The 27,861-nt window shown below is 46.0% G+C and overlaps 1 protein-coding gene and 1 pseudogene across 3 annotated transcripts; both read left to right on the top strand.

Moving 5' to 3' along the window:
* The first annotated feature begins 1,376 nt into the window (after positions 1 to 1,376).
* On the top strand, positions 1,377 to 1,827 carry LOC112401818 (60S ribosomal protein L23a pseudogene; annotated as a pseudogene).
* Positions 1,828 to 9,152: 7,325 nt separating this feature from the next.
* SLC25A44 (solute carrier family 25 member 44) lies at positions 9,153 to 27,829 on the top strand. Of its 3 annotated transcripts, XM_024748067.1 has the most exons (6): positions 9,162 to 9,296; positions 10,711 to 10,897; positions 13,963 to 14,043; positions 14,647 to 15,284; positions 21,572 to 21,699; positions 25,204 to 27,829. In XM_024748067.1, the coding sequence occupies exons 3-6, from the start codon at positions 13,988 to 13,990 to the stop codon at positions 25,393 to 25,395; spliced, it is 1,014 nt and encodes a 337-aa protein (XP_024603835.1). In that variant the 5' UTR covers positions 9,162 to 9,296; positions 10,711 to 10,897; positions 13,963 to 13,987; the 3' UTR covers positions 25,396 to 27,829. The 3 variants fall into 3 exon arrangements, with proteins under 3 accessions (XP_024603836.1, XP_024603835.1, XP_024603837.1); XM_024748069.1 differs by lacking the exon at positions 13,963 to 14,043; XM_024748068.1 differs by lacking the exons at positions 10,711 to 10,897; positions 13,963 to 14,043 and having other exon boundaries at positions 9,153 to 9,296; positions 25,204 to 27,826.
* The last annotated feature ends 32 nt before the right edge of the window (positions 27,830 to 27,861 follow it).

The raw sequence follows: 27,861 nt of genomic DNA, 5'->3' as shown, positions 1-27,861 counted from the left end.
CACCCCCAGTGTCGCCCTCACCCTCTTTAATGCCCTGTGGTCCGTCTGGCTTTTCCCCCACCTCTCTGCTCAGATGACTCTCCACGATTTCCCAGAAGCCCCCCCACTGGCCTTGACTTCTGTGCAGTCTTTACACCTTGGCCACACTATTCTTCTTACAACTCTCTTCCACTATGGCTTTTTCTTCAAAAAAAAAATTTTATTTTTAAAAAATTTTCAATTGTGGTAAAAAGCACATGGTGCTATAACATTTGTCTCCTTAACCATACAGTTTAAGCATACAGTTCAGTGTGTTAGCGATATTCACATCGTTGTATAACAGATCTCTAGAACTTTTTCATCTTGCGAACCGGAAAGTTGATGTCCATCAAACACCATTCCTCCTCCTCCCAACCCCTGGCAACCTTCTGTCTATTAGTCTGACTATACTTTAGGTGCCTCATATAATCATATAGTATTTGGCCTTTTGTGACTGGCTCATTTGACTCACCATACTGTCCTCAAGGTTCATCCATGTTGCTGTATATGACAGGATTTTCTTCCTTTTTTGAGGCTGATTAATATTCCATTGTATCTATAGACTACAATTTCTTTATCCATTTGTCTGCTGATGGACGTATGGGTGGTTTTCACTTCTTCACCATTGTGAATAATGCTGCAATGAACATGGGCGTGCAAATATCTCAAGATCCTGTCTGCTAGGGCTCCTTTATTGGCGTTATTTGGCTTCTCTTGGTATTTCTCCCCTTCTGGTTCCTTTTCTTCCTCCCATTACCCAATGCACTTTTACCCTGAGGCCTGGCTTTCACTGTTCCAAGCACCCTTTCCAGACCTTCTCTCTTGTGGCTCCCCATGACCTCTAGGCCAACGGCTGTGGGGTAGTGGAAAGGGAATGAGGCCAGGGTTGAGCTCCTGGGGCCTTCGTCTGCTGTTAATAGACTTGGACAGCTCTTCCTGTCTGCACCTCAATTTCTTCACCTCTTAGAGGGAAAGGATGCACAGGAAACTTCCTGCTTTAAGCATTATGGATCCCTCACTGTCAAATACGTAGCTCCAGAGCTGAGCTTTCTCCTGTCCTCCAGCCAGTTCAAGGACAAGCCTGCTGGACATCTTTATCCAGGTGACCCAAAGGCTCCCAGAACACCTTTTCTCTGTTTCCCTTCTCAGCCTCCCACCAGCATCACTCTGGAATGTACTCTTTCCTCATCTCCCTCCAAGGTGTAATTTAGAGGCTATCTCCTCCGTGCCATCTTCCCAGCCTGCCCCAGTCCTGGCTGATTACTCTTCTCTAAGATTTCCCCAGCACTCACTCTCTACATCATTCATGAGGTACTTAGGCCCAACCATAAGAATGTAAAACACAACTTTTCACGAAGATGGCGCTGAAGGCGAAGAAGGAAGCCCCTGCCCCTCCCAAAGCCGAAGCCAAAGCAAAGTCTTTAAAGGCCAAGAAAGCAGTGTTGAAAGGCATCCACAGCCACAAAAAAAGAATGTCTGACGTACTCTACCTTCCAACGGACCAAAACACTGAGGCTCAGGAGGCATTCCAAATATCCTCGGAAGAGCGCCTTTCAGAGAAACAAGCTTGACCATTACGCCATCATCAAGCTCCTAGTCAGCCATGAGGAAGAGTGAAGACAACAACACATTGGTGTTCAGTACGGATGTCAAAGCCAACAAATACCAGATTAAACAGGCTGTGAAGAAGCTCTATGACATTGACGTGACCAAGGTCAACACCCTGATCAGGCCTGATGGAGAGAAAGAGGCATATGTTCGACTGACTATGATGCTTTGGATGTTGCCAACAAAATTGGGATCATCTAAGCTGAGTCCAGCTGGCTAATTCTAAATATAAAAGTTTTCAGTATATATAAAAGAAAGAATATAAAACACAGAAGGGGATGGCACACGCAGTTACCCCTGCTGGACTCTCAACACCCTGGGGGCAGGAGGTATCTCAACCCCATCTCCACAGCCTAAAGCGTGAGGCACTATGCTCTAGTGAGAGGAGGTACCTGGGAAATGCTTACTGTTTATGAGAGCAAAACCTTGTCAGTCTCATCCTACCTGACTTCTCTGCAGCCTTTGACACTGGTGACAATTCCTTCTTGTAACACTTATGCTTTGGTCTCTGGCTGCAGTGCTCTTGCTTACCTTCCTAGCTCTCTGACCACTGCTCCTCAGGTCTTTTAAGCACTTCTCTTTTCTTATTTCCCTTGAAAATTCCCCTTGGACAATATCTTCTGTGTCTATTGCTTCCACTCTCACCTCTCAACCGAGGATGCCCATTTATTCATTCAGCAAACATGCACAAAGTACTTGCTATGGTTCAGAATCTGGCCTAGGGACTTCCCCGGCGGTCCAGTGGTTGGGACTCTGTGCTTCCACTGCACGGGGCTCAGGTTTGATCCCTGGTCAGGGAACTAAGATCCTGCATGCCAGCGCAGCATGCCCACCCCCGCCCCGACCAAAAATAAAAAAGAATCTGGCCTAGACAGCTGGGGAGAAACCTGAATCAGACCTGCTTCCTACCCTCACAATCTGGCAGTAGGGACAGACTAGCAACAGTCAGAGCCCAGGGTGGGGTGGGGAAGAGCTATCGTGGGGGACAGAGTACTGCAAGCTCAGGCTTCCTGTCTCCCCCTCTAGCTACTGGTTACAGCCACCTGGATACACCACAAACATCTCTGATGTAACGTGTCCCCAGCTGAATTTATCAACCCTTTCAAACCTACTTGCCCTCCCTTGTTCCCCATGCTAGTTAACCTCACTGCGATGGAGAAGCTTGGGACCTCTTCTCTCTCACCCCTCCACATTTAGTGGGCCACCAGTCTCATCTCCTCTTCCTCCTCTCTCTCCCTGGAATTCCTCAGCACCTCTCCATTCCCACAGGCCCAGATCACTGACCATGACGGCCAGAGCTGACCCCTGACCAGCCTCTGCCACCTTCTGCTCCCATCCTGCATTCCACTCTCCGATAAAGGGTAGTTTACTTAAAAAAAAAAAAAAAGGCTTCCCTGGGGGCGCAGTGGTTGAGAGTCCGCCTGCCGATGCAGGGGACACGGGTTCGTGCCCCGGTCTGGGAGGATCCCATATTCTGCGGAGCGGCTGGGCCCATGAGCCATGACCGCTGGGCCTGCACGTCCGGAGCCTGTGCTCCGCGGCGGGAGAGGCCATAGCGGTGAGAGGCCTGCGTACAGCCAAAAAAAAAAAAGAAAAAAAAAAAACCTGCCTAAAACTCCAAATGGCTTTTCATTAAATCTAGAATTAAAAAAATGAAAACCCCTTGGTATGGCATGGCTTGCCTCCAGCTCCTCCATCCACATCTAGGCACTACTTGTAAATCCTGAGCCCCTCTATACAGCTTTCTGGAAAGCTTTATTGAGTGCCTAGCACTATTCCAGGCCTTGGTGACACAGAGATGAATCGACATTCTGCGTAGAGGACCCAACAGTGAGGTTCTTTGGGCATGCCGTGTCTCCCTCCTAGAACAGCATCTTCTGTGTGTGCTCTTCTCTACCCTCCCACGCAGAGTTAGTGAATTATGCACACTTCAGCATAACCGTTTTCATACAGTGCTGCTTTTTCATTGTGTTTCTGTGAGCCTGGCATATGGTAAACGCTCTCTCAGTGCTGAAATCCATTCATCTATTCAACAAATATTTACTGAACACCTACTATGTGACAGGCACTGTTGGGTGCTGAGGGCAGATCAGTGAACAAAACAGACACTATTCTTGCCATCATGGAGCCTACATTCTAGTGTAGGAGAGAGATAAATAAGTAAAATAAATAGGGTACTTTATAAACAACTTTTTTTTGTTTTTTTGGCCGTGCGACTTGCAGGATCTTCCCCAACTGGGCCACAGCTGTGAAAGCCCAGAATTCTAACCACTAGGCCACCAGGGAACTTCTGATAGGGTACTTTATTTTATTTTTTTAAATATTTATTTATTTGGCTGCATTGGATCTTAGTTGCAGCATGTGGGATCTTTGTGGTGGCATGTGGGCTCTTCATTGCAGCACATGGGCTCTCTAGTTGTGGCACGCTGGCTCAGTAGTTGCAGTGCGTGGGCTTAGTTGCCCCACGGCATGTAGGATCTTAGTTCCCCGACCAGGGATCGAACTCACGTACCCTGCATTGGAAGGTGGATTCTTAACCATTGGACCACCAGGGAAGTCCCCCGATAGAGTACTTTAAATGGAGATGTGCTATGGAGAAAAAAATTTGAGTTGGAGAAAGAAGGTTGAGAATGGAAGGAGTGTCTACAAGTTTAAATAGGGGATTCAGAGTAGGTCTCATTGATAAGATGATGTTTGAACAATGAAACAATGAAGTAAGTGAAAGTAGGAGCTATGTGGATGCCTGCAGAAAGAGCTTCTTGGCAGCAGCAACAGCCAATGCAAAGACCTTGAGGCAGGAATGAGATGAAATGAGAAAGATGCTGTGTGTGCATGGGGAAAGATTGTAGGACCCTCTAGGCCACTGTAGAGACTTTGGCTTTTACTGTGAATAAATGGGGGAGCCATTGGAGGATTTTGAACAGAGGAGGAACATGATCTGACTTAAAGCTTAAAAGTATCACTCTGGCTGCTTTATTGTGATTGGTACATAGCAGAAGCAAGGGTGGAAGCAAAGAAACCAGTGAGGAAGCTACTGGAATAATCCAGGTGATAGATGATGGGGGCTCTGATTAGGGTGTTAGTATGTTGGTGATGGGAAGTGGTCAAACTCTGAACCTTTAAGAAAAAATTTTTAATTGAAGTATAGTTGATTTACAATGTGTTAATTTCTACTGTACAGCAAAGTGATTCAGTTACACATATACATACATTCTTTTTCATAGTCGTTTCCATTATGGTTTATCACAAGATGTTGAATATAGTTCCCTGTGCTATACAGTAGGACCTTGTTGTTTATCCATTCTATATACAATAGTTTGCATCTACTAATCCCAAACTCCCACTCCATCCTCTCCCCACCCCCCCAGCAACCACAAGGTGGTTCTCTATGTCTGTGAGTCTGTTTCTTTTTTGTAGATACATTCATTTGTGACATATTTTAGATTACACATATAAGTGATATCATGTGGTATTTGTCTTTCTCTGTCTGCCTTACTTCACTTAGTATGATAATCTTTAGCTGCATCCATGTTGCTGCAAATGGCATTATTTTGTTTTTTTTATGGCTGAGTAATATTCCATTGTATATATGTACCACTTCTTCTTTATCCATTCATCTGTCTATGGACATTTAGGTTGGCTAATTATAAATAGTGCAATGAACATGGGGGTGAATGTATCTTTTTGAATTATAGTTTCCTCCAGATATATGCCCAGAAATAGGATTACAGGATCATATGTCAACTTTATTTTTAGTTTTTTGAGGAACGTCCATACTGTTTCCTATAGTGTATGCACCAATTTACATTCCCAGCAGCAGTGTAGCAGGGCTCCCTCTTCTCCACACCCTCTCTAGCATTTGTTATTTGTGGACTTCTTAATGATAGCCATTCTGAATGGTGTGAGGTGGTACCTCACTGTAGTTTTTTTTTTTTTTTTTTTTCCTCACTGTAGTTTTGATTTGCATTTCTCTAGTAATTAGTGATGTTGAGCATCTTTTCATATGCCTATTGGCCATCTGTATGTCTTTTTTGTAGAAATGTCTATTTAGGTCTTCTGCCCATTTTTTGACTGGATATTTTTTAAAATTAATTAATTATTTTTGGCTGCATTGGGTCTTCGCTGCTGCACGTAGGCTTTCTCTAGTTGCGGCAAGCGGGGGCTACTCTTCGTTGCAGTGCGCGGGCTTCTCATTGTGGTGGCTTCTCTTGTTGCAGAGCATGGGCTCTAGGTGCGCAGGCTTCAGTAGTTGTGGCTCGCGGGCTGTAGAGTACAGGCTCAGTAGCTGTGGTGCATGGGCTTAGTTACTCCATGGCATGTGGGATGTTCCCAGACTGGATAGAACCCATGTCCCCTGCACTGGCAGGCGGATTCTTAACCACTGCACCACCAGGGAAGTCCAGGTTGTTTGTTTTTTGTTATTGAGTTGTGTGAGCTGTTTGTATATTTTAGAAGGTAAGTCCTTGTCGGTTGCATCGTTTTAAAATATTTTCTCCCAGTCTGTAAGTTTGGACATATTTTTAAGATAAAGCCAATGGTATCTGATGATGGATTGCATGTGATATATGAGAAAAAGAGAACCTTTAAGTATGGCTCCAGGAACTATACTCAATATCTTGTAACAACCTATAATGGAAAAGAATCTGAAAAAGAATATATGTATATATAGTTATCTGAATCACTTTGCTGTACACCTGAAACTAACACAACATTGTAAATTAACGATACTTCAACTTAAAAAATTGGTTAAAAATTTTTTTAATAAATAAGATAAATAAAAAAGAAAAGGATGGCTCCGGGATTTTCAGTCTGGGCAGCCAAAAGGATGGCGTTGCCAATGAATTGAGATGAATAAGAGAGCAGGTATGTCAGATTTCAGGGAAGAACAAGAGTTCCATTTCTGACATGCTAAGTATCAGTCAGGATTCTTCAGAGAAGAGAAACAGAACCATTGGGATATATATATATATATATAATATATTATTTATATATATAATGTATATTTTTTCATGGCTGAGTAGTATTCCATTGTATGTATGTACCACATCTTCTTTATCCATTCTTCTGTTGATGGATATTTAGGTTGCTTCCATGTCTTGACTATTGTAAATAATGCTGTTATGAACATTGGCGTTGATGCTGCCGTCTTTATTTATTTATTATTTATTTATTTATTTTTGTCTTCATTGGGTCTTCTTTGCTGCGCGCGGGCTTTCTCTAGTTGTGGCGAGTGGGGGCTACTCTTGGTTACACCGCACAGGCTTCTCATTGCTGTGGCTTCTCTCGTTGTGTAAGATAATTGAATATAGTTCCCTGTGCTATTCAGTAGGTCCTTGTTGTTTATCTATTTTCTACATAGCAGTGTTAATCCCAAACTCCTAATTTATCTCTCCCCCCACACTGGTCATGCTGAAGTCTTTTTTTTTTAAATTAATTATTTAATTAATTTATTGGCTGTCTTGTGTCTTCGTTGCTGCAAGCGGGCTTTCTCTAGTTGTGGTGAGCAGGGGCTACTCTTCGTTGCGGTGCGCAGGCTTCTCATTGTCGTGGCTTCTCTTGTTGTGGAGCACGGGCTCTAGGCACACAGGCTTCAGTAGTTGTGGTATGTGGGCTCAGTAGTTGAGGCTTGTGGGCTCTAGAGTGCAGGCTCAGTAATTGTGGTGCACGGGCTTAGTTGCTCTGCAGCATGTGGGATGTTCCCAGACCAGGGCTCGAACACATGTCTCCTGCATTGGCAGGCAGATTCTTAACCACTGCGCCACCAGGGAAGCCCCATACTGAAGTCTTGATGCAGAATTTCTTCCCAGAGAAACCTTAGTGTTGCTCCAAAGGCCTTTCAACTAACTGGATGAGGCCCACCCACATTATCAAGGTAACCTTTACCTAAAGTCAGCTGATTGTGGATGTTAACCACACCTACAAAATACCTTCACAGCAACACCTATTAGTGAATAACTAGTTACTATAGCCCTAGCCAGATTGACATAAAACTAACTTTCACACTAAGCTTGAAATGTCCATTAGATATTTTGAGGCAATTGTCAATACAAATCTGTTGTTCAGGAGGGACCTTTCCTAGAGGCATCAAATTCTTTAACTGTAGTAAAATCCCATAACATAAAATTTACTATTAGTGATATTTAGCCATTCACAGTGCTGTACAATCATCACCACTGTCTAGGTCCAGAACACTTTCATCACTCCAAACGGACACTCTGTACTAATTAAGCAGTCACTCCCCACTCTTCCTCCCCCCAGTCCTTGGCAACCACTAATCCACTTACCTGCTTTTTGTCTGTATAGATTTGTCTGTTCTGCATATTTCATCTAAATGCAATTACACAATATGTGACTGTTGTGTTTGGCTTATTTCACTTAGCATAATGGTTTCAAAATTTATCCACATCATAGTATGTATTCATATTTCATTCCTTTTTTTTTTTATTCACTGTGTAATATCCCATTGTATGGGTATACCACCGTTTGTTTCTACTTTTTGGCTATAGTGAAGAAGACTGCTGCTGTGAACATTTGTGTACAAGTTTTTGTTTGAACACTTGTTTTCAACTCTTTTGGGTATATATTCAGAGCGAAATTGCTTGGTCATATAGTAATTTTGCTTAACATTCTGAGGAACAACCAAACTGTTCCCACAGCAGCTGCACCATTGTACATTCCCACCAGCAATGTCTGAGGGTTCCAATTTTTCCACATCCTTGCTAACACTTGTTACTTTCTAGGTTCTTGTTTGCTTGCTTGCTTGCTTTAATTTTAGTCATCCTCGTGGGTGTGAAGTGGGATCTCATGGTTTTGATTTGTTTTTCCCTAATTATATTGAACATCTTTTCATGTGCTTTTTGGTCATTTTTTTGAAGAAACATCTATTCAAGTCCTTTGCCCATTTAAAAAAATTGGATTGTTTGTCTTTTTGTTGTTGAGTTGTAGAAATATCTATTTTGAAATGAATCTCCACCCCCAGCCTCCCAGTCCCTTATTTAAAAGGCTCTGCCTCTTCTTTTAAATCCATGCATAAGCAAATAGTTTTAGAGCTGGAAGAGACCACTCCACCTCCAGGATGTTCCCTATTCCTGCAGTTTTTTGAGTTCCCCAACCTTAAAATTGGTTGTCTAAACTTAGTCCTTCCTGCTGCACACTGGCCTGTTTTGGCTCTGTAGATGAGAAAAATTACACAAAAATTTACAGATTAGATTTGAATTTAAGGATTCCAATAGATCGGAAACACAAGGTGACCCATTTAGAACAAGATCTTCAAGAAGCGCCGGGTGACTTTAAATTTCCAAGAATTAGAAAGACAACGCATGCGCTGTAGAGCTAAGGGCATGTCGAAGCCAATGAAGGCGTGGCCTCTGCCCGCATTCAAGATGGTTCCCAGGACCTTCCACCCTTGCTGCGGGGGCGGGGCGAGAGGCTAAAGGCTCAGAACGCCATTGGTGGAGTCGCACACCGTTCATCCCCGCCCCCCGTAGGGGGCGGGAGTGACAAAGTCCCAATTTCCGGTTCCGTCAGTACCGAGAGCCCGGTCGAGATGGAGGAAGATGCGACCGGAGGCCATCAGTCGCCCGAAACAGAGGATAGAGTGGGAGCCGCGGCCTAGAGATCCGCGCTTGGAGTTCACCTCAGACGGGGCGGAACCGCCCTGATGTGAGAAAGTAAGAAACCACCGGCTTGGGGTGCCTGAGGACTAAGGTCTCCGAGGACCTGGACCTGTCAGGGAGGCAGCGGGTGCCTGCAGTGGCCGGCTGCAATTCAGTGGGAGCCCGCCACGCAGTTTGGGGAATGAGGGGCGACTCCAACGAGTCATCTTTTCCTGTCGGAGGAGCATGAGTTTCGCTGACAGCGAAAGAAGCATGGCGAGGCGGCACCTCGGGGGCCAGGACAGAAGCAGCTTAAAGGGGGTGTCATGTGGAGTAGGTGAAGAGGACTGTCATGTGGTGTCTGTCATGAGGGATCACGTGGGCACCTATGGAAGACCGAAGGAAGGCTGGATGGAAATCGCTTCATGCCCCAGAGGGGAGGTTGTCTTGAAGGGAGAGGTTGGAGGCATGCCAGGGAACTTCCCTAAGGAAATGCATGTTCATTAGGACAGGTGGGCAAGCATGTAAATATATTCACATTCATGTGGTAGATAGCTCCCAGGATGCAAAGCCTTGATGCAGTTGCAGTAAGAAGTACAGAGAAACAGAAGGAGGAAGCAAAGATGTTTCCAGCACAGAAGTGGGGACCAAACCCCACGGATGTCTTGTCAGGAGTTGTAGGTGGCTATTTGACTTGCGGGGGGGTGGTTGTTGACTGAAAAGATTTGAATAAGTCTAGAAGTCATCACTGAGCCCAGTCCTGGTGACAAGTCAGGATGGAGTCAGAGGGCTCCTAACCTAGTCATAATGGTCTGGACTCCTAGAGTAGTTGTTATCATTGTTATAATACTGACAATCCTTAATATTTAAGGCAATACTTTCCAAACTCTGATATATGTATTAACCACCCAGAGATCTTGTGAACATGTTGGTTCTTATTCAGCAGGCCTATGGAGCATCCTGAAATTCTGTATTTCTAACAAGCTCCCAGATTATGCCCATGCTGCTGGTCTGTGCACCACTCTGAGTAGCAAAGATTTAGAGCAGCACTGTCCAGTAGAGCTTTCTGAAATGGTAGAAGTGCTTTGCTGTTAACAAAGTGCTTTCACACATTAGCTCATGAGAGTTGCACCACAGTGACATAGCTATGGCAGGCTTTACTAGCCCCATTTCACAGATGAGGAAACTGAATTTCAAAGAAGTGACTTGGTTCCAATCCTACTAGTAGGTAATGGAAGTGGAACTCAGACTTGGATCTCCTGACTACTAGTGTTCTTTTCATCAAATGACCTTACATTCCAGGTGACACTGCCTTGTCCTGAACCAGGATCTTATTTCAGAACCTAGTGAACAGTCTGGTGTGGTTTTTCTGGTACAGGGAGAAGGGAAGTGGAGAAGGAGGTATACCTACTTGGGCCAGTTTGTCCCTTTCCTCTGATGGGTTCAGCAGTGGGGGTTCTGCCTCTGACATCTCATTTGATGATTTCAGGACATCCTGGGTCATCTGTTGGGTCTCCATATGAAGCACTTTAACCTTTGAGTCTAAGCTGTGTTAAAAGATGGGGGAAAATTCAGAATTGGAGCCATGAACACAAATAAGGATCTGGGAAAGAGCCATAAAGAAGCTGGGCTGATTGAATTGGAAGAAAGGAAGGCTGAAGGAAGTGAGCATACAGGTATCTGCATGGAGGATTTTCCAGAGGGTGAAACACAAGGAACTGGTTTTGATATTTCAGCGGGAAGTTTGGAGGTTAAATAACAAGGAGCAGGTTGAGATCCCAACTTTTAGGAGCAACCCACCTTTCAAAGGGATAGAGGGGGTGGGTGCAGTGCCTTCCCCTTCAACTGTAGAGGCTCAGCCCTCTGTGGCATGACCCTTAGTGGCTTCTTCTGTCACCATGGTAATGATAGAAATTACCTGCTTTGGCCGTGGAGAGTCCTCCCTTCTTTCTGGGAATTTAAAATAGACTGGCACATGTGAGAGATGGAGGAAAGTAGGGAAATGGGGCGCTGGGTGCTGCTGTAGGATTTCTCATCAGGAGTTGTTGGCACTCTGTCATTCAGTTTGATAAGTTGAGACGGTGCCCACAAAACCAGGTCCTAGAACAGAGTCCTTTGTGGCTCTGGCTCTCTGCCCTGCTCAGCACACAGTATCCATGAGCTGGGCAGGAGTCCTTGCTTGAGCCCTGCCGTATTTGTCCTGTGATGACAACAGGCCTACCCAGCCACTCAGCTCAGTCACTCCACAAGCACGCTGGGAAAGCAGAGGCAGCTCTTGGTTTCAATGGAATAAAGCGGAGAGAAATCCCTGGGCGTCTGCTGCCAGGAGCTTATGCTTAACCCTTGGGTGACTGGCAGTCATGAGGGCATTAATTCTGCCTCCCAAGGGTGGGAATGACCTGGCTTTATACTGAACAGAGTGATTTGTGCTGGAACTCCTCATCTCCCATGAAGTAGAGGGCATGATGGAGTAGAGGAGCAAACTTGGCTCATATCCTGCCTCCGCTAACCAGCTGGGTGACCTTGGGCTTGTTCCTTTTAACCTATTTGTTGTACCTCAATTTCCTCATGTAGCAGAAGTGTCTTAACTGTGTAGAGGTTAAGTTGTAAGGATTACTTGAGGTAATAGGTGTTCAGTAAATCCTAGTGTCTCTCTCTCTTCTCCTCCTCTCTCAGTGGAAATGGACACATAACCTTGGGACCCTGGATGCCAAACACCCTGTTTGTTAGTGATACAGTGATCCCTTTCTCTTGAAGGGCCTTAAAGGAGAAGTTTGCCGCACTGGACTTGATGGGTGTTCTGGGCTGAGGCTGGAGGAAGGGCCACTTTTGCCCACAGCAGGTGGCACATCAGTGTTCCAGGGGTTCTCCTCCTAGAACCCCATCTCTAGCTCATTTCCCATGGCCTAGATTCTCTGTTCTGGTCAACCCAGTTGTTTCAAGCCATTGTTTTCTCCCTTTCACTGTCCACATGTATTCCTCCATTCAAGCTGCTTTGTCCTCCTCCAGGAAGCCTGTCTTGGTTACATGTGCCTCACCCATGCCTCACCTTGAAGCTGAGGTTTTCCCTCAGCTCACATGTACTCAGTTTGCACTGCAGGTATCTTATACTTTAATGAAAGTGATGCAGTCCAGCTCAGGAAATTCCAAAAAGCTAACCTTGCTTCCCCACTGACTTATATGGTAAACCAAGAAGCTGCTTAGGCTGGTTGGGACCTTTGGTTGGGGAAGGTGGTTGAGGATGAACTCTGGTTATACACTTGACATGAGATTTGTCAAGGCTTTGGTGCTGGGACTGCCTGTGTAGAACACTTCACCTCTCTAGAGTTGTCCTTTTGATGTGGCCACCTCCTTTCCCATCCCTTAAGGATTTCTCTCAGAGCTTAGGGAGGCCCTGATTTCCTGCTTCCTGGACTTTAACTTCTCACTTTCCCCTTCTGGCTGAAAATGTCCAGTATCCTACACAGGAGCACATTACATTGTCACTATGCGTATGTCCAATATGTGATGTCCTCTCATTTGACATTTCTTTTTTTTTAAAATTATTTATTCATTTATTTAATTTTTGGCCACATTGGGTCTTCACTGCTGCACGCTGGTTTTCTCTAGTTGCTGAGAGTGGGGGCTACTCTTTGTTGCGGTGCGCGGGCTTCTCATTGTGGTGGCTTCTCTTGTTGCAGAGCACAGGCTCTAGGCACATGGGCTTCAGTAGTTGTGACACACGGGCTTCAGTAGTTGTGGCTCAAGGGCTCTAGAGCACAGGCTCAGTAGTTGTGGCGCACGGGCTTAGTTGCTCTGCGGCATGTGGGATCTTCCCGGACCAGGGCTCGAACCCAGGTCCCCTGCATTGGCAGGTGGATTCTTTCTTTCTTTTTTTTTTTAAAATTAATTTATTTTTGGCTATGTTGGGTCTTCGTTGCTGCATGCGGGCTTTCTCTAGTTGCAGTGAGCGGGGGCTACACTTCGTTGCGGTGCACGGGCTTCTCATTGTGGTGGCTTCTCTTGTTGTGGAGCACAGGCACTAGGCGCGCGGGCTTCAGTAGTTACGGCATGCGGGCTCAGTAGTTGTGGTGCACAGGCTTGGTAGTTGTGGCACACAGGCTTAGCTGCTCTGTGGCATGTGGGATCTTCCTGGACCAGGGCTCGAACCCATGTCCCCTGCATTGGCAGGCAGATTCTTAACCACTGCGACACCAAGGAAGCCCCTCATTTGACATTTCTTAAGTTGAAAGCTCCTGATTTTATACAGTTATTACAGTTGTAACCTTATTAGTTTTGTTTGAAACTTTAGTCAGTGGATACACTTAACATGAGGGCCACATGTACATTAATTTGCCCTGGTTTCTTTATCTCTGTGTCTTATATCTGTTCCCCAGAGGGATACTGTGTCTCTTTGAAGAGACTGAGTTTCTCAAAGGCAGAGTCTCTATATCTTTTCTGTCACTTGAATCTCCCTTCACTACCTAGGGGCTGAGGTTATTATTTATATGCCTGGGGATGAAGGAGGCCAAGCATGTTCTCTACACTGTAGTTAAGACTCTTCAGGGAAACTGCTTAGCTCTCAGGTGGTTCTCTTCTTTCTCTAGAGTGAGTTATCTAATAACCAAAGAGGACTCTGACCTTTGGCTTGTTCCTAAATTTCTAACTCCTTTCATTAGAAGGAAGGGAGGTGTGTGTGTGGGGGGTGCCTGTGGAGTGAAAGCCCCACTTGCCTTCTTCCTCACACTTTTTTCTAATGCAGACTGGAGAAGGTGTAAGTGTAGTGAATGTGGGTCAGGAGGAGCTCAGAGGGGCCAGCACGGGAAACCAGAAATAAAGTGAGGTGAGTCAGCTGGTAAATGGTGGTAAAAGAGGCACCCTGCTGAGGCTCAAAGGCCCAAGGCCGAAGGCCATGTCTCCTCAGTAGGCCCAGGAGTGTCAGAAATGGAGCACTTCCCTTTAGCCTTTAGGAAACTCCAGAATGTCACTTAGTGACATCCCATTAGCCCACTTAAAGGCCAGGTGGTTGGTTTGCCCACAGCATCCTGAGCTGTCTGGGTGAGCTAGAGAAGGAAAAGGAGACTGGGCCATGACACCAGGGGCTGGCCAGAGGCAGAGAGACCAGAATAGCTGATCTGATAAGCTGGGGGTAGGGAGCTGAGGTGGGAGTGGGCCCACGGGAGTCACTGAGGTGAGAAACAATTTTCAGAAGAGGGGTCCTGAATTGGGACAGACTGGTAAAGGAGAGAGAAGAGGGCACTATCCCGATCCGTGAAGGAAGAATCAGGCAGGGGTTGGCAGAGCCAGACTGGGTGAAGTCTAAACTTTGGAGAAGTGAGTACCCCAGGAGCTGAAGCCTGAGAATGGGGTTTCAGAGCCCATCCAGGAGGGGAAAGTGCAAATTCTGATCTCCTTCACATTCCCTCCACCCTGCTCAAATCCCCAGGTCTCCAGACACAATGGAGGACAAACGTAACATCCAGATCATCGAGTGGGAACACCTGGACAAGAAGAAGTTCTACGTGTTTGGTGTGGCAATGACAATGATGATCCGTGTCAGTGTCTACCCATTCACCCTCATCCGCACTCGCTTGCAGGTTCAGAAAGGCAAGAGCCTCTACCATGGGACCTTTGATGCCTTCATCAAGATCCTACGGGCAGATGGTGTGACTGGCCTCTACCGGGGGTTCCTGGTCAACACCTTCACCCTCATATCTGGCCAGTGCTATGTTACTACTTATGAGCTCACCCGGAAGTTTGTAGCTGACTACAGCCAGAGCAACACAGTCAAATCACTGGTGGCCGGTGGCTCGGCCTCGCTCGTGGCTCAGAGCATCACAGTGCCCATTGATGTGGTCTCCCAGCACCTGATGATGCAGCGCAAGGGTGAGAAAATGGGCCGCTTCCAAGTGCGAGGGAATCCAGAGGGACAAGGGGTAGTTGCCTTTGGCCAAACCAAGGATATCATCAGGCAGATCCTGCGGGCTGATGGACTTCGTGGCTTCTACCGGGGCTATGTGGCTTCGCTGCTTACTTACATCCCAAACAGTGCTGTCTGGTGGCCCTTCTACCACTTCTATGCAGGTAAGCAGGGACCAGGAGGGTGGGGGTGGAGGATGGTTACTAATGGACAGAGATGCTTTTGCTCTGTGCATGTTGAATCCAGGGGGATTCAGAGATTAGTAAGACATGGTTCTTCCCTTCAAGGAGCTAATATTATAGTGGAGGGAATCAGACAAGTAAAGTATATGACTGTAGGACATAGCGTATGTTCTCGATGAATCAGTATCCGCTAAGTTTAGTGGAATATTGGCAGAGGATCATAAGGTGGGGAGGGACAAAATCCATAGGATTTAAAGATGAAAGCAATGGAGCAATGGGTAATAGCTTTTGAGTTGGATGCCTTTCCTTACTATTTTTTTTTCTTTTTTTAAAAAAATTATTTATTTTATTTATTTATTTTTGGCTGTGTTGGGTCTTCGTTGCTGCGCACGGGCTTTCTCTAGTTGCGGCAAGCGGGGGCTACTCTTTACTGCGGTGTGTGGGCTTTTCATTGCCCCGTGGCATGTGGGATCTTAGTTCCCTGACCAGGGATCGAACCTGTGTCCCCTGCATTGTAAGGTGGATTCTTTACCACTGGACCACCAGGGAAGTCCCTCTCCTATTTTTCTAATTGTACTTTTTTTTTTTTTTTGGTAGCTCTGTCTCTTCTTCTGTTTAACACAGTCTTTCATCTGGAGTATTTGGTAAAATTCAGATACATGGACTCCACCTCGACCCTTTGTATCAGATTCTTTGGGAATGGATGCTGGCAATCTTAATGTTAGAGAACCTTCCTAGGAAACGTGAGCATTTTCTCTGGAGTCTGTCCTCACCCCTCTCTCCTCATTTGATTTCATTTACAATTAGAGTTGTCCTTTTCTAATATGTCCAAAATTTCGATTTCTGTTCCCAAACTTACGTGTCCAGAGCTCTGGACAGACATCCTGGCTGTTGGACCTTTTGACCTGGAGGCATGCAATTACATCTGAAATTTGTTTCAATTAACCATTTTTCATCCCAAGCTGGCTTTCTCTTCTGACTTACTTTCATGTGTCAGTGGCCATGTTATTCTCCAAATCACTGAAACTGAGGCCTTGGGCATAGTGCTTGGCCCCTTGTCCTTGTCCCCACATCTAGTCCTAGTGACCCTGGAATGTCTTGTCCAACTTTCTCTCCATTCCCACTGCCTTTCCTGAAAACCATTCTCTGTACCTACCCTCTTGGACTATTGCATCAGCCTTCTAGCTGTTCCAAGTCTCTTCCTTCCTATCTACACACAAGTCCCTAATGGATTAACTTTATTTATTTATTTTTAAATTTTTATTAATTAATTTATTTTTGGCTGCTTTGGGTCTTCGCTGCTCCGCGTGGGCTTTCTCTTGTTGTGGTGAGCGGGGGCTATTCTTCATTGCAGTGCGCGGGCTTCTCATTGTGGTGGCTTCTCTTGTTTCAGGGCACGGGCTGTAGGCGCGAGGGCTTCAGTAGTTGTGGCTCGTGGGCTCTATAACACAGGCTTAGTAGTTGTGGCGCACGGGCTTAAGTTGCTCCACGGCATGTGGGATCTTACCGGACCAGGGCTTGAACCCGTGTCCCCTGCATTGGCAGGAACCACTGTGCCACCAGAGAAGTCCCCCTAATGGATTAACTTTAAACTCTGGTTGTGATGTTCAGTGGCTCCCACTGCTTACTCAGTAAAATCCAAACTCTTCAGCCTGGCTTCACCTTCCCTTTTCAGTGAAACATCCTGCTGTTTCCCTATGTATAGTCTATGCTGCAGCCAGGCCAGTTCACACACCGTTCCTCCACCATGCATCATCTCTCCCACCTCTGTTGTATTCATATCCCTCTGCTAGATGCCTTCCAGGTCCACTTACCCTGGTGAAATCATGACTCATTGCCTCCTCTCCCATACTCTCCATGTATCTCTCAACTCAGAAATGATCTTTCCCTCCTTCCAACTCCCATGACATTGCTTCAGTCTTTCTTAAGGCAGTTAGAACATTTGCCTTGATGTTATTTGTATGTGCCTGTCTCTTCTATTATTTGCACAGGTTCTTCTTTTTTCTTAATGCTTTTTTTCCCCCAGCTTTATTTTGATATAATTGACTGGAAAGTTTCTTGGAAGGGGGTGGAAACTAACATTTACTGAATACCCACTGTGTACCACACTCTGTGACACTGTGTGTCTCAGGGCCTGGTGAATTGTAAGTGCTCAGTAAATATTTGTTGAGAGAGTAGACTGGTTTTTGTCACTCCATTTTTTTTTTTTCCTGCGGTACGCGGGCCTCTCACTGTTGTGGCCTCTCCCGTTGCTAAGCACAGGCTCCGGACGCGCAGGCTCAGCGGCCATGGCTCACGGGCCCAGCCGCTCCGCGGCATGTGGGATCTTCCCGGACCGGGGCACGAACCCGTGTCCCCTGCATCGGCAGGCGGACTCTCAACCACTGCGCCACCAGGGAAGCCCTGTCACTCCATTTTGCTTAAAATCTACCAATGCTGCCTTATGGGTATTTACAATAAAATCTAATGCTTCTCACGGTCAGTACAGGTCTATGTGATCTGGTCCCTGTCTGCTTCTCCAGCCCCATCTTGTGCTCCTCTGCCCTTACTCACTCTGGTCCATTCTCACTGCCCTTCTCTCAGTTCCTGAGACACACCAAGCTCTGTTCTCACCTCAAGGCCTTTGCAGATACTGTTCTTTCTGCCTGGAATAGCCTTTCCCCTGTTGTTTGTGTGTCTGGGTCCTTCTCATGCTTCAAGCCTCAGCGTACATGCCATCTTTGCAAAGAAGACTTCTTTTTTTAAAAAATAATTAATTAATTAATTTGTAACTTTTTGGCTGTGTTGGGTCTTTGTTGCTACGTGCGGGCTTTCTCTAGTTGTGGTGAGAGGGGGCTACTCTTCGTTGCAGTGTGTGGGCTTGTCATTGCGGTGGCTTATCATGTTGTGGAGCATGGGCTCTAGGTGCGCAGGCTTCAGTAGTTGTGGCACACAGGCTTCAGTAGTTGTGGCTCGCAGACACTAGAGCACAGGCTCAGTAGCTGTGGCGCACGGGCTTCGTTGCTCTGTGACGTGTGGGATCTTCCCAGACCAGGGATTGAACCCCTGTCCCTGCATTGGCAGGTGGATTCTTAACCACTGTGCCACCAGGGAAGTCCCAAGAAGACTTCTTTACCCAGTTGGAAAGAGGGCTCTTCCTGTTTTCTTTTTTTAATTGATTTATTTTAAAATTTTATTTATTTATTTATTTTGGCTGTGTTGGGTCTTCATTGCTGCGTGCAGGCTTTTCTCTGGTTGCGGCGAGTGGGGGCTACTCTTGTGGTGTGTGGGCTTCTCATTGCATTGGTTTCTCTGGTTGTGGAGCACAGGCTCTAGGCGCGTGGGCTCAGTAGTTGTGGCTCATGGGCTCTAGAGCGCAGGCTCAGTAGTTGTGGTGCACGGGCTTAGTTGCTCCGTGGCGTGTGGGATCTTCCCAGACCAGGGCTTGAACCCGTGTCCCCTGCACTGGTAGGTGGATTTTTAACCACTGCGCCACCAGGGAAGCCCTGTTTTCTTTTGTAGCACCTTGTTTTCCAGATGCTGCCTTCCAGTGGTTGTGAAATGTTTTCTTCTCAGGAGCAACAAGACACCCTTGAGGCAGAGCCACCAGTTCACTTTGTCTCTTTCTGTATGCTGACCCTGGGGAAGAAAGTGATTAGAAATCCAGGGGAGAGGTGGTTCTGGTAAGGCTTAAGGAATTCTGTCATGCCTTCGGACTTGGAAGCCCTCGCTTCTGTCCTGCCAACCTCCACCATCCTACTTGTTTCCTAATCTTTAGTTGCCTGGCCGTAAATTACCAAAACTAGGAGCATAAGAAAAAAAAAATATATTATATATATATATTTTTTTAAACCGAAGTATAGTTGATGTATAATAGTTTATAAATTACAGGTGTACAATATAGTGATTCACAATTTTTAAACGTTATACTCCATTTATAGTTATTACAAAATATTTGCTATATTCCCTGTGTTGTATAGTATATCCTTGTAGCTTGTTTGTACCTCTTTTTTTTTTTTTTTGAGGTATGCGGGCCTCTTACTGTTGTGGCCTCTCCCGTTGCGGAGCACAGGCTCCGGACCCGCAGGCTTAGCAGCCATGGCTCACAGGCCCAGCCGCTCCGCGGCATGTGGTATCTTCCCGGACCAGGGCACGAACCCGTGTTCCCTGCATCGGCAGGAGAACTCTCAACCACTGCGCCACCAGGGAAGCCCTTGTTTGTTCCTCTTAATCCCCTACCCCTATATTGCTCCTCCCCGCAAGAAGAAATTCTTAAAGGTATTATGGTGACTGAATTGTACAGAGAAAACTGAGAGGGAACCTTGGAGATGATAAATCTATTTTACATCCAGTCTCACTCAGAGTAAAAGCCAAAGTCCATGCAGTGGCTTCAGGGCCCTACCTCTTAGACTTCATCTACTGTTCTTTCCCTCATTCATTCGGCTGCAGGCATACTGGCCTTGGTGCCAAAGACCTCAGGCATGCTCATGCCTCAGGGCCTTTGCATAGGATGTTACCTCTGCTTGGAAAGTTCTCGCCACAGATCTATAAGGCTTATACTATCCTTTAGGGCTTTGCTTAGACTTCACCTTCTACCCTTTCTGCCCTTGGCATTCTTTATCTCCTTTTCCTGCTCTATTTTTTTCTATAATTAGCACACAACATGTCTGGCATAGTTGTATATTTTGCTTTTTATTTATTTATTGTCTGTTTTCCCCCACTAGAATGTAAGTTTCATAAGGGCAGGGATTTGAGGCTATTTTATTCACTGTTGTATCTTTAGAACCCAAAGTGACTGGCTCGTGGTAATCACTCAATAAATCTTTGTTGAATAAATGAACGGACTCTTGTCTCTCGCCTTCAGAGAGGGAAAAGCAAAATAATTCAATTGCAGGTGAACTTCCTAGTGACACTGGGATTGGGTGAATCTGGGTATTATTCCATCTTCTTCATCAGCATTTTGAAAAATGAATTTTCCTTTCTTTTTTTTTTTTTAAATTTATTTATTTATTTATTTTCGGCTGTGTTGGGTCTTTGTTGCTGCGCGCGGGCTTTCTCTATTTGGGGCAAGCGGGGGCTACTCTTCCTTGTGGTGCGCCGGCTTCTCATTGCGGTGGCTTCCCTTGTTGCGGAGCACAGGCTTTAGGCGCGTGGGCTTCAGCAGAGTTATGGCACGCAGGCTCAGTAGTTGTGGTTTGCGGACTCTAGAGCTCAGGCTCAGTAGTTGTGGCGCACGGGCTTATTTGCTCCACCGCATGTGGGATCTTCCCTGTCCAGGGCTCGAACCCATGTCCCTTGTGTTGGCAGACGGATTCCTAACCACTGCGCCACCAGGGAAATCCAATTTTCCTTTCTTGATATAGGCTGAAGAAAAGTTCTCACTGTAGGCTATGATTTTCTCTTTTAATTGTAATTGTTTTTATTTTTTAAAACATTCATATGGTTCAAAATTCAAAAGGTAAGAAAGGGTATGCAGTGAAAACACTCCTTACCTACCACAGTCACCCAGCTTCCTTCCTTAAAGACAATTAGTGTTACCAATTTTTAATGTATCTTACCAGTTATCCAGTGCATGTATAAGAAAATATGTGGTGTGTGCTTTTCTAGCCAGTGAGTTGTGAAAAGTAGAGCATAAGCATAAGAGTTTTACATCAGGAGTGATTTCTGAAAGGAGTCAGCAAGCAAAGAGGTTTTGAAATCCCCTTCTCCAGAGGAATTTTGTCCTATGCAAAATGACTTCTGGAAGGGGCCTGAGATTTAAAAATTTTTGTTGGTTCAGGGCTTCCCTGGTGGCGCAGTGGTTAAGAATCCCCCTGCCAATGCAGGGCACACCGGTTCGAGCCCTGGTCCAGGAAGATCACACATGCTGCGGAGCAACTAAGCCCGTGCACCACAACTACTGAGCCTGCATTCTAGAGCCTGCGAGCCACGACTACTGAGCCCACGTGCCACAATTACTGAAGCCTGCATGCCTAGAGCCCGTGCTCCGCAACGAGAAGCCACCGCAATGATAAGCCTGCGCACTGCAACGAAGAGTAGCCCCCACTTGCCACAACTAGAGAAGGCCTGCGTGCAGCAACGAAGACCCAGTGCAGCCAAAAATAAATAAATAAATTTATTTAAAAAATTTTTTTGTTGTTGGTTTAGATGGAAGCAAAGATGGGAGTTATAGGGTCTAAGGTGGCTAAGGATGGAGGGTTTGTCATCACTGGGCCAGCTGGTAGAAAAGGTTTGGGGCCGTGTGGAGTGGAACCTCATGTCTTGAGGCATTATCTTTCCCTTGATTCCAGAGCAGCTCTCGTCCCTCTGCCCTAAGGAGTGCCCTCACATCGTCTTTCAAGCCATCTCGGGGCCTCTGGCTGCAGCCACTGCTTCCATCCTCACCAATCCCATGGATGTCATCCGAACCCGAGTACAGGTAAGACCAGTCTTCTCCCCTACCCTCCTCCCAGATAAACCATTAGAAGTGTGATCTTCAGGCCCTCCAATATTTCCTGACCTCTTTGTGTCATGGCCCTCTAGTCTAGCCAGCCTTCTCCTGGTCATCCAAGCCTCTTCCTTGTGGTTATGCTTACCATCTACAGAAACCAGCTGAGCACTTTGAATCACCTAGAATGTTTCTGTCATCCTGTCTGCTACCTTGCATGCCTCTACTCCTTTCCTTGCCCATGCCTCTAGGAATTCTTACTGCTTTCTTCTAGGCTTTCATCATAATAGCATAGCCTATCAACCACCTTTTCCTTACCTTGTAGCTTTGTGGTTATTAGAAATATGATTTTAGTTAATTTCGTAAGTCTATCTAGCTTCTCCACTTGGCTATGTGCTCTCTACAGTGAAAATGACTGTCCTTGAACAGGTTTCACAGATTGTTCTGTGTGGACTCAGCACAAACACAGACAAAGCCCTGGGTGGTGTTGTCCAGAAGTTATAGTCCCTGTCTTTAGTCAGCTTAATGACAATTTCACAGCCCTGAGTCCAAGGAAATAGAATCTGAATGATAATGTATAATATACAGATGGTAGGTTTTGCTATATAAAGCTTTAGGTGGAGGGACTTCCCTGGTGGTCCAGTGGGTAAGACTCCACGTTTCCAATGCCAGGGGCCTGGGTTCGATCCTTGGTCAGGGAATTAGATCCCGCATGCATGCTGCAACTAAGAAGCCCGCATGCCACAACTAAGAAGCCCACATGCTGCAACTAAGACCCAGTGCAGCCAAAATAAAAAAATAAATAATAATAAAATTTAAAAATAAATAATAATAAAATAAATAATCATAAAATAAATAAATAATCATAAAATAAATAAATAAAGTTTTTTTTTAATAAATATTTTTTAAAAAGCTTTAGGTGGAGAGAATGGGGGAATTTTAATATCTGATTTGGGTAACTTAACAGGACAGCTGTCCAGGAGAGTGTGGTCATTGACTTACAGTGAGAAGGAGAGGGAAGGAAAATAACCTTAGCAGATGGAGGTGAAGTCAGCTTCCCTGATACCAAGATGTTGGGATGGAGGTGGCTGGTAAATCTAGGTACAGTTGACTCTTGAACAACATGGAGTTTAGGAGCACTGACACTCCGCATAGTTGAAAATTTGAGTATAACTTGGCCCTCTGAATCTGTGGTTCGCCATCCACAGATCGCATAGTACTGTAGTGTTTTGGGTTTTTTTAAGTATAAATAAAAATGAATTTTTACTTAAATCATTTTGGTATAGATTATAGTCAAAGATATTTAAACACATTGTGGGTAATATAAGCAGGCAGTTCAATTTTAAATTCAATTTTTTATGTAGTAACTCTGCTACCTATGTACAATTTTTTTTTTTTTTTGCGGTACGCGGGCCTCTCACTGTTGTGGCCTCTCCCGTTGTGGAGCACAGGCTCCAGACGCACAGGCTCGGCCGCCATGGCTCACGGGCCTAGCCGCTCCGTGGTGTGTGGGATCTTCCCGGACCGGGGCACGAACCCGTGTCCCCTGCATCGGCAGGCGGACTCTCAACCACTGCGCCACCAGGGAAGCCCCCTATGTACAATTTTGATTTATTTCCAGAGAAGTAAAATAATCTCTTTAAATTTAATGTTAGCGTAAGCATGGAATTCTTAAATTAACCAAGTGTGTACTTTAGAGAAACAGGAATATATCTTGACATGTTTAGAGAGATATGCAATCCATAAAGATTAAATAGCAATGGTAAAGTCTTCCCGGTTATTTTATTTATTTTATTTATTTATTTTTAAAATTTTTATTAGTACTGTAGTGTTACTTGTTACTGCTGGAAAAAAACATACTGCATATAAGTGGACCCATGCAACTCAAACCCGTGTTGTTCGAGGGTCAGCTGTGTATTGGTCCCTAGGAAAGTATGCGCCCCCTCCACGACCCACACGTTTGAAAATGAGTGGCATCTGATTGGTTTGCAAATAATAAAGTGTATAGGTTCCATCCTTATTCTCTCCTGAGCCTTGTTCTGGGTGTTCCATGAGGAGATTCAAGGAAAAGGACAGGTCCTTACTTTGAGGAGTTCCCAGGCTGGAAGAGACAGCACATATGAGGACCAGGGCCATAGCTAAAAAAGCCCTTGACGTGGCTGTGGATAAGTGGAGGATTAGGGGAGCACAGGTGGTCAGGGGAAGAAGGGAAAGGGGGAATGTGGAGGAGGGCACTAAAGGAGGCAGAGAGGAATGGGGAGACGTTCTTAGTCAGAGATGGGACCACCTTGTGAATAGAGGGAAGTATAACAAGGAGTGTGTCTGTCCTGCATTGGCTGAAGGTCTGAAGGGGGTAATCTCTAAAAGTGTAATTTGGTGGCAGGTGTGGGGGTGGGGGGGAAGAAGAGGGCAAGACTATTAAGAAAAAAGAGAGAAAAGATTCCAGTATGATAGGGAAGACAGGTCACAGGGTGTGTGGGAGATGACAGGGTTGGAGGGGGAGGACTCTAGCCATGGGGCTTCAGAGGGATTGAGATGATCAGAATCAAAATCACTGGTAGAGAGAGCTGAGACAGGCTGGGACCTGGGCCCCTTTGCTGCAGTGCTGCAGGGCTTGCACATGGACACACCTCTCCTTGAGCAACGGAATACAAAGAAACTATATGGGACTAAAAACAACTGTGTGCATGCCCAGTTGGGGCAAATTCTGGACCCAAAACATACAAAGAAACCAAAAAACCCAACTGCCACTTTTGAAGTGCCGGGAGCAAAAGCAGGGTACTGTGCATGCTCGCTGCACACACCACCAGCTAAGGGGCGGCAAAATACCTAAGCCACCCCTCTGGCCGGACTCCTGGACACACCCCTACCCTCACCCCATATAAGAAACAAGCTTACCTCCCTTTGGGGAGTGAGCAAGGGCCCCAGTAAAGCCTCGCCTGAATTTCTTGTCTGGCCTCTAGTCAATTTCTATTGCTTCGGGAAGGCCAAGAACCCTGGCCCGTAACAGAGCTGCAGAGGCCCTTAGAGGTGATTTAATCCAGCCTCCCTGAGACCAGAGAGAAGCACTTGGTCCAAAGACTCATCACTATGTAGTTTATCTAATGATATTAATTATAACTAACATTTATTGAATACTTACTGTCTGCCAGTCACTGTTCTCAGCATTTACAAGTATTCTTTTGTTTACTTCGTAGAACAACCACACAGGGTAGGTATTATCATTACTATTTTATATTTGAGGAAAGTGGGGTGCAAAGTGTTAAGTAAAGTACCTGAGATTATTCTGTTAGTAAATTGTGGAGCAGAATTCATACCAGGCAGTCTGGCACCAGAGCCCCTACTCAGTCACTGTGCTGAACTGTCCCGCAGAAGCAGAGTCCAGCCCTCTGATTCCCAAGTCTAATTCTTTCCACTTTAGCCTAAGGCAGAGGGAGATTGGGTAGAGGGGCTTTGACTGCAGACCGTCGTCCTCCAATGCGTTGACTTTTCCAGGTTGAGGGCAAGAACTCCATCATCCTGACCTTCCGACAGCTGATGGCAGAAGAGGGGCCTTGGGGCCTCATGAAAGGCCTCTCCGCCAGAATCATCTCAGCCACGCCCTCAACCATTGTCATTGTGGTGGGCTACGAGAGCCTCAAGAAACTCAGCCTCCGACCTGAGCTGGTGGACTCAAGACACTGGTAACCAGTGATGGGGAGAGAAGCCTGCTGTTTCCCACACTACTCTGAGTCAGGGGCAGAGAGGAGAGGGTAGCACCCTCTTCAGGTGCCCCACCAGATACCGAGTCCAGCCCTGGGTCAGGGACAGAGACTTTGAACTGCTCTTGCTGAAGAGGCTCCACGCCTGGATCCCCTGCTCTCATTTTTAAATTTTCTTGCCAAACTGGGCTCACTCATTCAGTACAGGTACTGTCCTGCCCTAAGGAAATCCACTCTCCCTGCCAATCCCACTCCATCCATCCCCTGCCAACCCTTCTCTGCCTTCCCCCTCCATCTGTGTCCCTGAGATCCTGAGAAGAGCTGCACATAGAACTTGCTTACTACCACTGGTTCTTCCTCTTGGGCTTTCAGCCCAGATTCCAAGCAGTTGCCATCAGCCCTTTCCTGCTTCATCTCTTAGGCTTGCTTATTTTTATTTTGGGACTGAGCTGCCCACCAGACTACTCTGCTTTTCCCTGCCACTGGGGGCAAGGTGCCAGGCACTTTTGCACAGGGAGTGGGAGCAGCAAAAACCTCTGGTTCTCCAGAGCACTCATCCTCTCTTTGGAGAGTTATTAGGTTGGGGAGAAATGTTGATACTTTATTTTGTGTGTGTATTTTTCTGTGAACCAGGCTACTGTCTTAGTCCTGCTAAAGCACCAATCCTGCAGTCAGAGCCCACCCCTTCCTCAGACAGGTGGAAAAATATCATGTAGCTTTTCCCTCAATCTCAGTTATCTATCCCTCCCAGTCCCTTCAGTCCCAGCAGCCTCAGGGTATATAAGCTGTTTTTTTCCTCCTGGCCCAGATGACTACAGTGGTGGGCACAGCTCTAAATAGATCAGACTGTCTGGGACACACTGGACTTGGAACACTACCCTGAAAAGTCTGGTTTAGAGAGTAGTTGATTTGGAAAGTGACAGGAGTATATGTGTGCCCTAGTGCATCTCCCTCGACCAGCTGAGCCAAACCTAGGAGAGGGCAGTGGAGGTTCTCAGCCCCAGGCAGTCATAACACACAGATATACCCCAATCACTTGGACTCACAGAAACAGATGTCTCACAATGGGAGTCTCTGAGATGTGGAACTGTTTGAGTTTTTCTTGTCTCTGATCTGAGGAGTCATCCCGGTCATGGTACCCTCTGGAGAGATGCTTGGAGGCGGGTAAAGGGCGGGTCAGGAACTCACCCAATACCAGGACCACTGCATTTACCAGCCTGATACTGCCGAGATGATCTGTTGAAGCTCTCAGGAGCTAGATGATGAGTGCTCCTTCCCTGCCTCATCCTTCCCCCACAACACACACCTCCTCTACCAAGCTTGTGTTGCAGGTGAGGAGAGGTGCAGTAAATGGAATGAGAAGAAGGCATATCAAACCCTGCACTTTTACTTGAGACATCTGGCTTGGATGACCCTTCAAACTTTCTTATTGGTCCCACCCCCTGGGAGAGGCCATGGTGCCAATTTGAAAGGTGCTAGCTACCTGAAGCCTTGATATTTCTTATGGCTGCCCCACATTCTATCCCCCAGGCAAGATCAGAATCTGAATTCTCTACCTTCACCACCACCACTGCCCATCTTGGGCTCTATCTTTGAGGGTTATTTTCTCTTTCACTTATTTTTATTTTTGTCTGTCCCTTCTTGCGCTTTGTCAAGAGTCCTCCAATTTCTATTCACAAATGGTCATCCAAAGGGTTGGGCCCACAGATCATGAATCTTCCTGCCTCTCAGTCACTCCTTTACCCTAAGAACCACCAACATAATAGAAGCCAGGGGTCCCTCCTTTCTCTTTAAACTCATCCTAGTGAGACCTTTGGAGGTTGGTTTTCTCAGCTCCGCACCTTCCCCTCCCTACAGTCTTGTCTTCAGTCCTTCCCCACCATTGCAAAGTGGGTAAAGTATCAGGGACAGGAGGTAGTCTCCTGTTTCTCATGTCTTAGGTTGTTTCCATCCCAGACTCCTCCAGACTCTTTCTTCTGTTTTATTCTATTGTACAGTATTTCAGTCTCTCACCTGTTTCCTCTGTCTGTCTCTCTCTGTCACACACACAGTTTTAAAGGATGATGGGCATTTACTAAAAGGGACCCCTGGCCCCTACTTTCCCATCTAATATTAGGGACAGGGATTGGGTTTGGTTAAAATGCCTTGGTCGGGGTGGGATAGTGGGCTTCCATTTTCCCAGGACCATGGATCTGGACCAATTGGAATTTTTGATATATTGGTCTGTAGCCAAAATTGGAAGAAACTTTCGGGAGACTGGGCAAGACGGGAAACCTGATGGGAGTATTTAAGGACAGGGGAACAAAGTGCAGATGCAGTTAACATTTGATAAAATGGGCTCGTGAATATTAACAGCGAACATTCACTGTTGCACTGTATGAAGTCTCCGAAGTGTAATTAAACGTTTTTATTGAGTCCTTGAGCTTTGCGCTTATTTTGCCCGCTTGCCGAG

Source organism: Neophocaena asiaeorientalis, unplaced genomic scaffold (assembly GCF_003031525.2).
Source record: "Neophocaena asiaeorientalis asiaeorientalis breed wild unplaced genomic scaffold, Neophocaena_asiaeorientalis_V1.1 scaffold76, whole genome shotgun sequence".
In the NCBI taxonomy this organism is placed as follows: Eukaryota; Metazoa; Chordata; class Mammalia; order Artiodactyla; family Phocoenidae; genus Neophocaena; species Neophocaena asiaeorientalis.
This window is presented reverse-complemented; position numbering and strand designations above follow the sequence as displayed.